This window comes from Mchenga conophoros, linkage group LG11, assembly GCF_057382185.1.
Source record: "Mchenga conophoros isolate Kocher_MC1m ecotype Shallow Benthic linkage group LG11, M_conophoros_male_GT1.1, whole genome shotgun sequence".
NCBI classification, from domain to species: Eukaryota; Metazoa; Chordata; class Actinopteri; order Cichliformes; family Cichlidae; genus Mchenga; species Mchenga conophoros.
The window spans coordinates 10,313,254-10,326,510 of record NC_140536.1 but is presented as its reverse complement, the minus strand read 5'-3'; the positions used below and the strand labels follow the sequence as shown (position 1 = coordinate 10,326,510).

The following is a 13,257-nucleotide window of genomic DNA, read 5'->3' as shown; positions in this document are numbered from 1 at the left end:
GAAGCCATTGAAAAAGAATTTTGAACTAATCATACTCCCTCCAAAATCAACTTGGTAGTTTGATACTAATATATATATGTATGTATATATATATATATATATATATATATATATATATATATATATATATATATTTTGTTTAGCATCAGAAGGGATCAAACACATTTTGTTTTATCCAACAAATGTAGCAAATGTACAAAGGTAAATGACAGTCCTCTTCGGAGTTTTTGTTTGTTGCTAATTATTAGCATACTAACATGCTAACATGAAATTAACTGAAGAAGCCAGATATCAGAATATTGTCATGCCAACATTACTGTTTAGCTCAGAATGCCACACAGCTACAAACAGGATTTTCTAAATGAAAGTATGTTTATATATGTTTTATTGGAGGGCAAAGGAAATGCCAGGTGTTGAAAACCTCTCCCGTTAGTCTTCTTATCTCTTAGCTCTTGAATTTTGAACATGGCAGATTGTAGTTATTATTATATAGAAAATATGTAAGTTTGTCTTCATGCTTAACTTTGGCAATATTTCCCTTTTAACTCTCATTCTGCATTGCACTGGATAGATACACAGCAACTTATCCATTTAATAATCAAAATATCTGCTCTCTCTGCTTTCCCCTCATCTCTCTTCTGAATCCATTTTGTATGCACTGGACTTTGGACTCTGAATGTACATATGATTGTGTGTCCTTGTTCGTAGATATGTTTGATTCTATGCCTGAGCAAAGCCCTACCACTGAATCCAAAGCTGCTACCACTCCTAGCGTAGACCTTTTTGGTGCAGGTACAGGAGTTGATATCCATTTCTCTGTCTATGGAACCTCTTCATCTCCTCTGGTTTCTATATGTCCACTCCTCTGTCAGCTGTTCTTTTTCCTCACCTCTTGGTTTGTCCCCCCATAGTGGTATGTGACAACTGTGCATGCATCCCACTCGTCAATTACCGGATAATCGTTGTGGCTGCTTTCTTTCTATGCTTTATCTTTCTACCTGCCACGCTAATGCTTTTTTTTTTTTTTTTTTGCCCAACCTCCATGGTTTTCTTCTTTCTCGTATTCTGCCTCTTGCTTGCGTTGGTAAATTAGACCTTCCTGCTGTTTCACGCGGGCCCTCTCCTTTGCCCGAGCCGGCTCCGGCTGGAGACATTGTGACGGGTGAGTCAAGCTGCTTTACCTTTACTGCATCACTGTTTTCCTTCCTTTTTTATGAGGGGTGCAGCCAGACAAGTTTTTGCATGGTACTGGGGTCTGCATGCACATGCAGACCAGACCTCTACTTCCAAAGGATGCACGCTTCAAGGATGTGGATACACAGTTAAGATGCAGGGATGCTTGCTTCCTCCTTCTGCTTCTTCTTCTCTGCATGTCTGCTTTAGTCTTTTTAGAACAGGCAGGAAAAAAAACCCTACATGAGCAGAGGAGTCTGTCACTGGAACTGAAGCAGTGATTAATAAAACTGATTTAATTAAATCTCTTTTTCTATCTCTTCTGTCCAGATTCGTTTTCATCTCCTGCTCCTACCCCTGCCGCTGCCCCGGCTCCTGCTTCTGTTCCTGCGGCAGGGACCTCATCTCCACCTAAAGCAGAGCCAGAGCCTGTCATTGACCTGTTGGGTACTGTACATACAACACCAACTGACAGATATATACGATTTGCGAGGGATTTGTTAAGAGTTGTAGAGTTTGTTAGAGTTAATAAAGTGTAAACCCACTTTATTAATGTCTCAAATACACTCACATTCGGTAAGCATCAGTGTCCTGATACCATAAAGCATATGTACGCTCACTCAATAGATGTTATTTAAGTACTGACTTGACATCCCACACTGGTATATCACTTCTACAATAAAATGTGACATATAATTGATGTTGATGTACTTTGTGCCTCATATTATTTGACTCTTCCGTATCTTTCTTTTGTTTGTTTGTTTTTTGTGGGTTTGTTTTGTTTTGGGTTTTTTAATTGGGGAGGGGGGGGGGTGTATCCTAGAGCAATTATTTCTCTATGTCAGGGGTGGGGAACTCCAGGCCTCAAGTGCCGGTGTCCTGCAGGTTTTAGATGTGTCCTTGAACCAACACAGATGTTTTCCTTGTATTTTCTGTTAAAACAATTCTTGGATGGATTGCCTTAAAATCTGATTTAATTTAACCTTTTTTGTTCACACTTTTTCTTTTTCTTTTATAAAGATAATTTTGTGTCCTACCCACCCCTTCATTGTGTCTCATTTTGTGTACCAGGGCTGACCTCTCACCCTTTTCTGCCCTCCATGCTGCCTTGTGGATAACTGGATGCTCCCGTAGACTCTTTCGGGGGCCCTGTGGAGGAAACGCAGAGTTCTGCTCCTGTAGGACTTGAAGACGACCTGCTGGGAGGTGAGTCTCTTCTAGTTGTCACTCTTTGGAGTTCCATCACAGTGTTTCATGCGAATCAAAAGACTGAATGGACAGAAAACTTTAAGTAAGTTGTGCTGAAAAGTCTTTTAAAAACTTTTCATTTTGGCAAATGGTTGATTGGAGAGTCTTACGCTGATTAAGATGTCGTCAATAAAGTAATGACTTGGCAGCTCTAGTTGAATTAATTGCACAGCTGTTCCAGAGTGACTTAGGACTCATTTGGAATATGTCTTTCCTCCACGACCTCCCAATGACATCATGGCTATGTCTTGCCCATCTCATTTAGATCTTTATTGAATAGTTGATGAACCTACTGGGAGGTGCAGTTGTGCATTAGCTACATTGAAACTACAAAACCTTTAGAAGTAGATGATGATACCCAGACACTTGGCAAGCATTTATTTGGCTCTGTGTATGTCACTGTAAAAAGAAAACTGTGCAGATCTGGCCCAGTAAATGTTTCAGTGCATTACAGAAATAGTCAATTTAAGTGAAAGTCTTGCTTTCAGAACTGTCATAATAAGACTAATGCAGAGTGTATTGGCAGCATACACTGTTATAACTCATCAACCCCAACGCTTCAACATTACACAGTTTTTTCTCTTCTTTCAGCTGTTAAATACTGCTGAATGCCTTTATAACTGAAACATCTAGAAATAAATTTTGTCAGGTAACTATGGAAGAAAAAAGGTATTTATTTAAATCATTATCAGCATCAGTTCAATCTTCTCAAGACACTTTACATCAGAAGGTAAAGATCTACCATAATAGTGAGAGATCTATCCCTATGACCAAGCACTTGGCTATAGCAGGGAGGAAAGCTTCCTTTTTTAACAGGAAGAGCCCTCCACCAGAACCAGGCTCAGGGAGGGGAAATCATCTCCTGCAACCAGATGTTGGGATTAGTGTAAACAGGAGACCGTTCATAGAAAGCCCACTAGCAGCCTGAGGCCAGCAGCAAAACTAAGGGATGGTTCAGGGTTTCCTGATTCAGTGTCAACTCCAAGTTTTATGAAACAGGGAAGTTGGAAGTCTGATCTTTAAAGTAGATTGGTATCTGCCTTCTGAACCATAAACTAATAGCTTGTTCCACAGGAGAGGAATCTGATAGTTGAAGGCTTCGTCTCTCATTATACATTTGGAGACTGTGAATGACAAGTCAGCCTTCAGTCTGACAGCAAAGTGCTCTGTTGGGACATTATGATACTATGAATTCTAAAGATATGTTGGAACATGAATATTTTATCTGTTTTCCTTTCGGAGGGATGATCTGTTCCTGTTTATTTCACTGTGCTGATGCAGTACTCGGTATGATTCTACAGTCCTGTTGTTTATATCCTTCAGGATTAATGTCCCCCACCCTCACCCCTGCTGCCGCTCCAGCCCTGGCTCCAGCTCTGGTGCAGAATGACCTCCTAGAGACGGGTTTTGATGCCTTGGGCGCGCTTCCTTCGCCAGCTCCACCAGTACCTGCTGTAGTGGCAGTAGTACCAATAGTTCCAGCTCCAGCAGCAGCAGTAGAACCTCCATCCACTACATCAGCACCCTCTGGTGGCTTTGATGCTTCAAGTAAGTGGTTGTTATGTTGCTTCATTTTAGTGATTGATGTCATTGTCTTGTGAGTTAAGAGAATTTTATGAAATATTTTGTTGATATTTGCACAGGTCTTGCTTGATGTGCATTAATCTCGGTTTGCTTTATTAAAGCCGAGCGCTCTTAACAGCTGACCTAGTTATTGTTACCTGCTGACAGCTTGATTTCTGCATGAATGAGACGCTGACGTGCTGGGGTCACAGTCTGACGTAAAACTCTTGTTCCTGCTGACTGCTTTATTCCTCAACACCGCTGCTTCTTTTGCACTGGTCTTTCTCTCTTAGTCTCCTCTATTTTACTTCTTTAACTTTCACAAATGCTGTGCTTTCTTCACCTCCCCACTCACCCCTCCACTCTCCCTTCTTTCTATTTTCTTGCTTTCTTTCTGTGTTTCTCCTCTGCTTTACACATCTTGTTCCCTCATCACCCTCCTTCCACTCTGCTGGGTCATTGCTTGCTTCTTCTAATCTGTAACTGGTGAGTTAAACCCTGCGGTGGATAACAGCATGCCCTTTGGACAACTCTCCCTTACTGTTTTCTTTACCAAAGCTGTTCCCAAGTTGCATGTTGTCTCCTGCATGAGACACGATTGGTGCTTACCCTTAATGCATCTACGTTTCCCTTCAGTCTTTTGGATTTTAGCCTCTTGGAGTAACCACATGCCATCAAGGCTTCAGCGACATCTTTCAAACCTTCCTTTTTTTTAAAGCATTACTCTGATGAAACCTAATAGATTGGCATCGTATGATTAAACCTACTGCAAGCATTAGTCAAAGACTAAAGGTTATGGTCTACTTCCTGCAGTTACAGTTCATTCAGATCCACTACAGACTAAAGAAGATTAATGGTTCCACCTGTAAGATTTTTATATTTTGCTGTATGGCTCTGTTTTAGGACTTCCCCACCCTTTCACACACATACAGGGAAAGCTAGAGGCAGGGAGATCAGTAGAAAGTGGAAAAGAGGAGCTAGGTGGAGGCAGATTGCAAAGTGACTTGCAGATGGGCAGCTTCTTTGGGTAGGATATACCAGCTTAAAGGTACAGTCCGTCATTTTTTTTATTTAATTTAATTTAAAAAATGTACTCATAAATATATATTGATTTGTTTGCAACTACATTTTCCAACAACTTGATGCATTCTCATAAACTTAGAATTAATACATTAAAAATACACTGCAGCAGATGGTGGTTTGTCGAAGGATGTTATGTATGTGGCAAGACTGGCCATAGAGATGAGAACTCATAGGTGTTCGTGTGTTACAGAGGCAAATTTTCTGAACCTTCACACTTGAGATATGAAGGATAGTACACATGGGGGGGTTTTTTCATCAGAGAAGGGGTCTCCTGGGGGACTTCCGGTAATGGCGTTTACTGAGTAGATGTGTTTTTGGTCCACTCTGCTACACGGTTCAGTATTTACCTTGCTAACCTACCTCTATGAGATTTTGAATCCCAGTTTTGGATGTCTCTTGCCGTTGTCGACTACCCATGATCCAAAGAATGTCAAAGGGTAAACAAGAGAAGGGGTCTCCTTTACCAAAGAAGTGAAAACTCAAGAGACAAGCCTCTAAAACATGCAAAAACAGCAGATTAGGAATGTGGCTTTCCCGTCTCTGGACAGCTGAGAACAAGCCAGCTAAACAGCAACTGCAGATGGTTAAGCTAACATTGTACCAGCTAATGTTAGGTCAAAGTATCAACTGTTTCTCTCTCTGATAAACAGATGGATGACCCTGTCACATTGCATGAGAGTTTATTTACTAAATGTCTGAGTCCAGCAATGTTAGATACACTTCAAAGAAAGTTTCACTAACACTGGCTAATAGCAGCTAACAGCTGCTAACACTGGCTAACAGCAGATAACAAAGGCTAACACCAGTGCTTAAAAACAGGAAAGTTCAGGATATCCTCAGCAACTCACCTCAGACAGAAGTGAACTTCTCTGTCTCATCGACTTGTACTTTCACAAAATTTCAGAGCATGGTCTATATGAGATATTACAAAGAATTTGTAGCCGAACAATCAGCTGAAGAGGACTGGCATTTCTGGAGCAAATGTTATATCCAATTTTTGCCAAAGCTGTTACTTCTGCTTGCCTGCTTATACACTGTGAAGCTGTTAATAAAATTAAAATTGATCGTTTGTACATGCATATATACCACAACAAACAGCCAACTTGTAACAATACAGTACTTCTGTAATTGTTAGTTGGAATTAAACCAGCTGGCCTTGATGACACCTGGTTTAGAACATGTCCTCCAGATGTTGCTGGTTTTTAAGTTCTGAGATGTGACAATCTTAACTGGTTGAGCAGCTGACCAAGTGAGTTCAATTGGTGCAGTTTTGCCCTCAAATGTATTACCAGACATTGTGCATGTGATACACAACTGAATACTTATGCTGTCACAGCCAGATTGTCCCACTCATCATACTGTCTGCTCTGTGTTCGTTAACGTAGGGATTGACAGGTTTGTAATCTATGTTGTTTTATCCCACCTTCCCACCATCAAGTGTTTGATGGATTAGGTGACTTGCTGATGCCTAGTGTAACGCCCCAGAGCACTGGGGGCAGCACTACTGGAAGCACTGCAGGAAGCATGGGAACTCCTGTTGCAATGGGGGGTATTGCAGCCGCTCCATCCGCCACCCCTCCTGCTACCAAAACCATTGTAGGAGATCTGGACACATCGCTGGCCAACCTGGTTGGAGGTAAACTGTAGCTTTCCCTGTATGGAGTTCTATTATTTGTCTTCTTACATAGAAAGGTAACTCATTCTTCCTTCTTTTTCCTGTTCAGACCTTGGAGTAAAGAAAAAGTAAGTGTGTGAATTCTATAAAAATTAGTTAATCATTAGATTTGCAAACCCTTTCTTTCTTTTTGCTCATTTGGCCCAAAAAGACAGAGATTGAAGTGACATTAATTGCATATATCTTGACTTGTATCCTACATTTAAACTCCTTTAGGGACTCACAGAGTGAGAAGAAGCTAACAGGAGGTGCAAACTGGATGCCACAGGTAGCCCCCACAAGCTGGGCTACACCGGGAGCCCCCATGGTAAGAACAGTATTCATTCCATCAGGATCAGAATACGCTTTATATGAAAAGCAGCCTTTTTGAAAACTAAGTTTAGAAGTGTGCGTTTGTACTGCCACGGGTTTATCAGTAACTACATTTCTTTTAATCTGTACTTTCATTTAATCTGGACAGTAAAATCAGGTCACTTAGGCAGCCACTGTGCAGACACTTCCTGAACCAAGATGTGTTATTGTGACCTGTTCACCTGTTTGTTCTCTTTAGACCGGTGCCACCCCTGGAGCTCCTGGGGTGCCAGGAGCAGCTCCCCCTGGTGCAGCCATGGTGCCACCAATGAGTGCACAACCTGGCTTTGGCATGGTAAGCTTAATTTAATTTATAATTAATCTTTTCTGAGGATTGTAGAGAGCTTCTAAACTAAGAAATGTTTTTTTCCTTATGCTTAACTTTGTTTAACTGACTGAATGCATATTTTTGAAAACAGACATCCAAAAACTACACCCCTTTGACCTGCTTTTCTATCTTATTGCATTTTTTGGGAATTGGGGAATTGTATCGCTCCAAGACTGATGTCCTTCCCTTGTCTTACCAGCCTCCTGCAGCAGGGCCTGGAGCTCCTGTGATGCAGCCCATGATGGGACAGTCCATGATGAGACCTCCCTTCACTGGGGTGGCCGGAGTTGCACCTGGAGCCGCTGCACCAGGAGCACCGGTAACACATCACAGTCTTTCCCTCAAAATTAGGCTGTATTTTCGCATGCTTGTTTAAGTGGGAAACTCAGGATAGCTAAATGAAATAAAGAGCTGCTATAACAGCAACTTGACCAGTCTGCTAATATGGAAACATTAGGTGAGAAGGGCTAAAGGTAGCTGGTTAGCAGGGGCTAAACTTTTAAAAACACATCGATTGGGTTGTCTGACAGTAAATTAATTGTGCCGTGATCTGTGCATATATATGTATATTTACACTGGCTTTTATGTATCAATTTAATAGTTCTGGTTTTCATATAGATCTATAGAGATATTCCTTACAAGCATTGCTTATATTATTAAGAATCATAATAAGAAAACAATTTTTTGTCCATTACAAAGCTGTGGGACTTCGTCCTAGCAAACAGCAAAACTACAACATAAAGTACAGTATATAAGCTCCAGTAAACTTCTCTGTGAATGTGCTACAAAAACGCATTAAAAAGCACATAAAAACAATGTAAAACAACATAAATGAGCTGCAGTACATGTTGGGAGTCAATCTAAAAAAATGTTACTTAATTTTGAATTTAATTAGTTATATCTTCTTATCTAAAATATTTGTGGTCAATTTAAGAAGATCTGTGTGTCCTGTTTCTCCAGCTTTCTCCAGGACCTGCGAGCCAGAGCCCCAAGAAGCCCAAGGACCCATTGGCAGAACTTGACCTCAAGGACTTCTTATAACGCTCCAGGTGGGAGCTCATGAAAGAATTCTTGTTGTACGTTTGTTGGAATCATGTGACTTGGCAGTGCCACTGCAAATCTGAGTTCAGAGCTTAAAAAAGTCATCAACAAACAATAAAGCCATATACAGCATCTTCAGGTTTTTTTCTGCTTTTAGCTGAAGTTAAATAAATATTTTATTTCTGTGCTTTTATATCCACAAAAATAAAATGACTAAGAATGAGCTTTGGATTAAATAAAACCCAGGTGGAATTGAGCGTCTTCAGCTAGGATTAATACTAGTGTGATTAAGGTTGTAATCCTGTTGGTTTAGATATTTTATAGATTGCTGTGGTTGAATGTACGTAATTGAAAACACACATATACACACAGGTAGTAAACTTGATTTTAATGTTTGGTAGTTTTCAATCTGCATCTTTAATGTCAGGTATTTGGTCTTCAAAAGGATACTCATGAACTTCTTGAATATAAGAAACATGAAAATCAGCTGGTTTCAGATCATCGCTTTGCAAAACAAAAATCACAGTCAGCTTCCAGTACAGACCTTTTCATTTGCCTCCAGAACAAAATGACTTTTATATTAAAAATGCTCTCTATTTCCTGTCTTCCAGCTGCTTCCCTCTTTGGATGAGAGCCCCCTCACCTTTTTACCTGGTGTCTGTCAACATCTCAGAACACCAGCGATGTTCAGCTATTCAACCTTATTAAGAGCCTCTTTTCTCCACCCTACTCCAGCCCAGCCCTTCTCCTGTGTGATGTTGTAGCACAAACTGTGAAAGTGAAACATAGCGGCTTACATATAAATATACGAGAAAAAAATAAAAGCGTGTGCTTATGTCGATGTACCAAACTTTTGTCTAAACAAAATCACTTAAAAAAGAAAATTAAGCGTGAGAAAGCGAAGGCGTACGTGTTCGGATTCATTTCTAGTACTAAGTCGAATGATGGATGTGCTTTGGTGTCCTGAGCTCCTCCCCTTATTTGTCTCCACCCCTTTCTTTGTCTGTACCTCCTTGTAAAGGGGGAGGGGCTCTCCTTTTGTCCCACTCTGATTGGATGAGAGTGGGAAAAACAAACAAAGCCCCGGGAGATTTTTCTGAGAAACATGCTGTGTGTTGTTTACAGAAAGGTCCTCTTTGATGTACATAGATTTCTCCGGGCGAGGATTTCGTCTCTATTCTGTACGTGTGTTGAAGAGAAATATAAATGTGAGTCAGACATGAAGTTGTAAGAAGTGGTGTGAGTATCCTTCTATTTACCATCATCTTTCAACACTATTTGGAAGCAAATATGACTACCGCTACATGATTAATATACTGTGTATTTAGAAACCTCTTCTATGGGCTTCTGAGTCATACAAGACCAGCAAGTGATCCTTTTGTTTGTTTCTCTTGTTTTTCTTGTTTTTAACTGGTGGCTTATTTTTCTACATTTCTTCTTTTGTGTTTTTGTTTTATGTTATTCATTTGTATATGTTCTCTTTGTTTTAGAATAATCCTCCATACTGCTACTGATATTTGCTGGTATTGCTATTACAGGACATATCTTAAAATGTACTTCTTCAGCACGGAGGTAAATTCAGACTATTCCTGTCTAACTGTCTACGTAAGTCTGCTTTTGACACTTCTCACACGGGGAATGTCTGGTGCCTGTTCTTTCTTTCAGACTTTCTCAATAGCAATGCCATACCAAACCCTGTGTTCAGCCAGCCCAAATTAATCAATCTGACATCCAGTTGATTTAAGGATTGAAATTTATATTGAGTCATTTCTAAGAACAGCAGTTAATCAACATGGTAACCTAGCAACAACTAGAAAATCCCATCACTGACTTGGGTGCGGATTAAAGGTACGTTATGGAGTTTGCATACGATATTCTGCTTGCATTCAGTATTTCACACCAAAGAAAGCTGTTTAAGTATCCCCGATCCGTTGATTATGGTTATGAATACGAAGCATTTACTTCATGTAAAGAAAAACCTTTGAAATGTACAGTGTTTACACCTCCTCATCAAAACCTTACTCCTGTTAGCAGTGGAAAACTCCACATGGTACCTTTAACTTCAGTGTTATCTAGCAGTATGCACCCACTGAGCAAACGTGGCCAAGTTATAATGTGAAGAAAAAAATCCGATCCTGCTGCTGTCTGAACACTGCGTTTGAGTTCTTCATATGATCAGTACTGACGATCGGCCAATTTTTAGTGGAACTGTATGTAATTCTGTATGTGGCCACATGAGGAACAGTGTGTAGAGAAACCCACAGGAGGTCACTGTCGAACCTTCTGAACGTGTTACCCAAAGCACTTCTGTTCCTGCTTACTTACATTGAAATGTGTATGTTTTCAGTGTTGACATATGCATATGTTTGGACATTGTTTAACACCGGTCCCCCTCTCCTGTGCTGTAAACTACAGACAGTTATCAAGCTTACTCTGTGTGTTGTCCTCTTAGTGGATTGGTTGTGTGAATCAGATGTGATTCAGAGAAAATAATGGGAGATTATTAACATTTTTCATGACTAAATTATGAAAATTGTATTTTTGTTTAGTTGTAAATTTATTTTATTTACAATGGCCCTCCCCATGTGCATGTAAGCCCTTTGAGATGCAATAAATTCAATGATGGATTGAACTGTCTGGCTCCAAAATGACTGCTTTTATTTCAGTTTCACCACATGAAAACGCTACATTATAGGTTTTTTTCTTATAACTGTCTTTTGCTGTGGCTCTGTCCTCCAAAAGAGGTCTAAAAGAGTAGAGTTGAAAAACATGTGTATGTCAAAATTTGAAATGATCACAAAATAATCAAGAAACACACATCCTAGGCCGGTGTCTCTTCCCAGTTATTCCAATCTAGATGTGGGGTTGTACAGTCTGGGTGTAGAACGAAGCATGTGTAGTCTGTACTGACTATTATGATTTCATTCTGAGCATGAATGCTTCAGTGTTAGTATTTTGTTTGCTGGCATTTTTGTCTTATGTCTTAGCCAGAAGTGACCATATTTGAATGAAATGGAGTGATATCAGCAAGTCATTTTTTGTGCTGTTTTTTGTTTTTGTTTTTTGCTCAATTGTTTTGTCTTTTTTTAATTTAACTTTATTTCTCTAAGCCATATGTTGATAAAAAAAAAATTTTTTCCTTTACTCATTCAGAACCTAAACTCCACAGTGTCCAAATTTAATTGAATACTTTTCTGCAAGTTTTTTAAACAAGAAAACAGATCCAATGTGAAATGTGTCATTTTCAGTTTAAAAAATTTCAGCTTTTTCAATCATTTACGCAATAAAAACCTATTAATCTGTAAGGTTCTCCACATTAGTCTGTGGATAAACTAAGTTTACCTTTGACTGGAGAAGCCAGTGCAACCCCATACATCTGAGAGAATTTTCTTCATCCCTGTTCTTCCATGAAAAAAATAACTTTTTTGCATGTGCTGCCAGTTTTTAAATCTCACTAGAGTGATTCACATCTGGGCTTATAATCTTGATCCAATAACACTCTGTTTCTTCTTTTTTATTGTCTCAGTAGATTTGCTAAAGTGCTTAAGGTTGTAATCCTGTTTAAAGGTTCATATGAAGCAGAATTCAGAGCTTAATCAATGATATCAAGCTGCACGGTCGCATCAAACTATCACATTTCCAAAGCTATACTTCACAGTTGATATGAAGCTACTCTGGAGAAGTTTTTCGTAATTTAATTTAAATTTTATGGATTAAACATCCAATAAACTGTGTGCAACTGATCGGTTTTCTTAATTTAAAAGATGAAAGCACTTTTAAAGTTTGATTTTACATTATACTTGGTTAAATATGTCATCACTAGCTGCGGGTTTCAAAGCCGGCGGTGTTGTTTAATGGTTTAGATATTTTATAGATCGCTGTGGTTGAATGTACGTAATTGAAAACACACATATACACACAGGTAGTAAACTTGATTTAATGTTTGGTAGTTTTCAATCTGCATCTTTAATGTCAGGTATTTGGTCTTCAAAAGGATACTCATGAACTTTTTGAATATAAGCAACATGAAAATCTAAAAAAAAAAAATCCCCCCCCCCCAAGAAATCCACATTTAAAACCTTCCATTACACAACAATATTATAGCATTATAGCAAATCCAATATCCTTTAGATTTGGAAAAATATATGCAGCTCAAGTAAATTGTTGGATTGTTCGGATCCATCTTAATGCAACCCAAATCTGTAGCCTCACATTAAATATATAGTTACAGTATGTGGCTAACAAAACATCTTTTAAAAGCCTTCTACTTTTTCATAAATTAGCACCACATCTTCTGGATAAGCAACAACACAGTTATGTTCACAATAATGAAACCACATTTCACTGTGTTGCAAGAACAGAGAAAAAGATTGCAAGACTCACAGAGAAAAAAAAACTATTTTCTATAAGGACCCTTTCTCTATTTAGACAGACGATTTGTCTTCAAAAGGTAGTTTGAAAAAACAAAACAAAAAAACAAGATAGATACACACAGTGGAACATGTTCAATTAAAAATGTTTATAAAAAAGTTATTTCCATATCTCCATATAGTTCAATTGCGAAACAAGAGTTACAATAATTTTTCCTGGGTCTTTTGTCAAACTTGATGCGCACTAGTGGAGAAGACTTGTAGTGCAGTCTTTTCATACAGGGAATAAATGTACCAGGGATAATATAATATACACACTTTTCAACCTTCCAAAGAGGTCATATCTTTAAAAAAAAAAGGTCAAATTAGAAACAGCAGATCAGAATGATCTGAAAAATACATATAATATATATGATTTTTCTCAG

The 13,257-nt window shown here is 38.9% G+C and overlaps 1 protein-coding gene across 1 annotated transcript in view; it reads left to right on the top strand.

The window, feature by feature from the left end:
• Positions 1–11,094, top strand: part of snap91a (synaptosome associated protein 91a) — a 68,483-nt gene extending 57,389 nt beyond the window's left edge. The window contains exons 17-28 of the mRNA XM_085290853.1: positions 709–792; positions 1,094–1,162; positions 1,504–1,620; positions 2,308–2,379; positions 3,745–3,969; positions 6,506–6,703; positions 6,792–6,810; positions 6,959–7,049; positions 7,293–7,388; positions 7,621–7,740; positions 8,382–8,470; positions 9,074–11,094. Of these exons, the coding sequence (XP_085146979.1) occupies positions 709–792; positions 1,094–1,162; positions 1,504–1,620; positions 2,308–2,379; positions 3,745–3,969; positions 6,506–6,703; positions 6,792–6,810; positions 6,959–7,049; positions 7,293–7,388; positions 7,621–7,740; positions 8,382–8,462 (1,172 nt within the window). The 3' untranslated portion in view covers positions 8,463–8,470; positions 9,074–11,094. The remainder of the gene's footprint in view (positions 1–708; positions 793–1,093; positions 1,163–1,503; positions 1,621–2,307; positions 2,380–3,744; positions 3,970–6,505; positions 6,704–6,791; positions 6,811–6,958; positions 7,050–7,292; positions 7,389–7,620; positions 7,741–8,381; positions 8,471–9,073) is intronic.
• Positions 11,095–13,257: the final 2,163 nt, after the last annotated feature.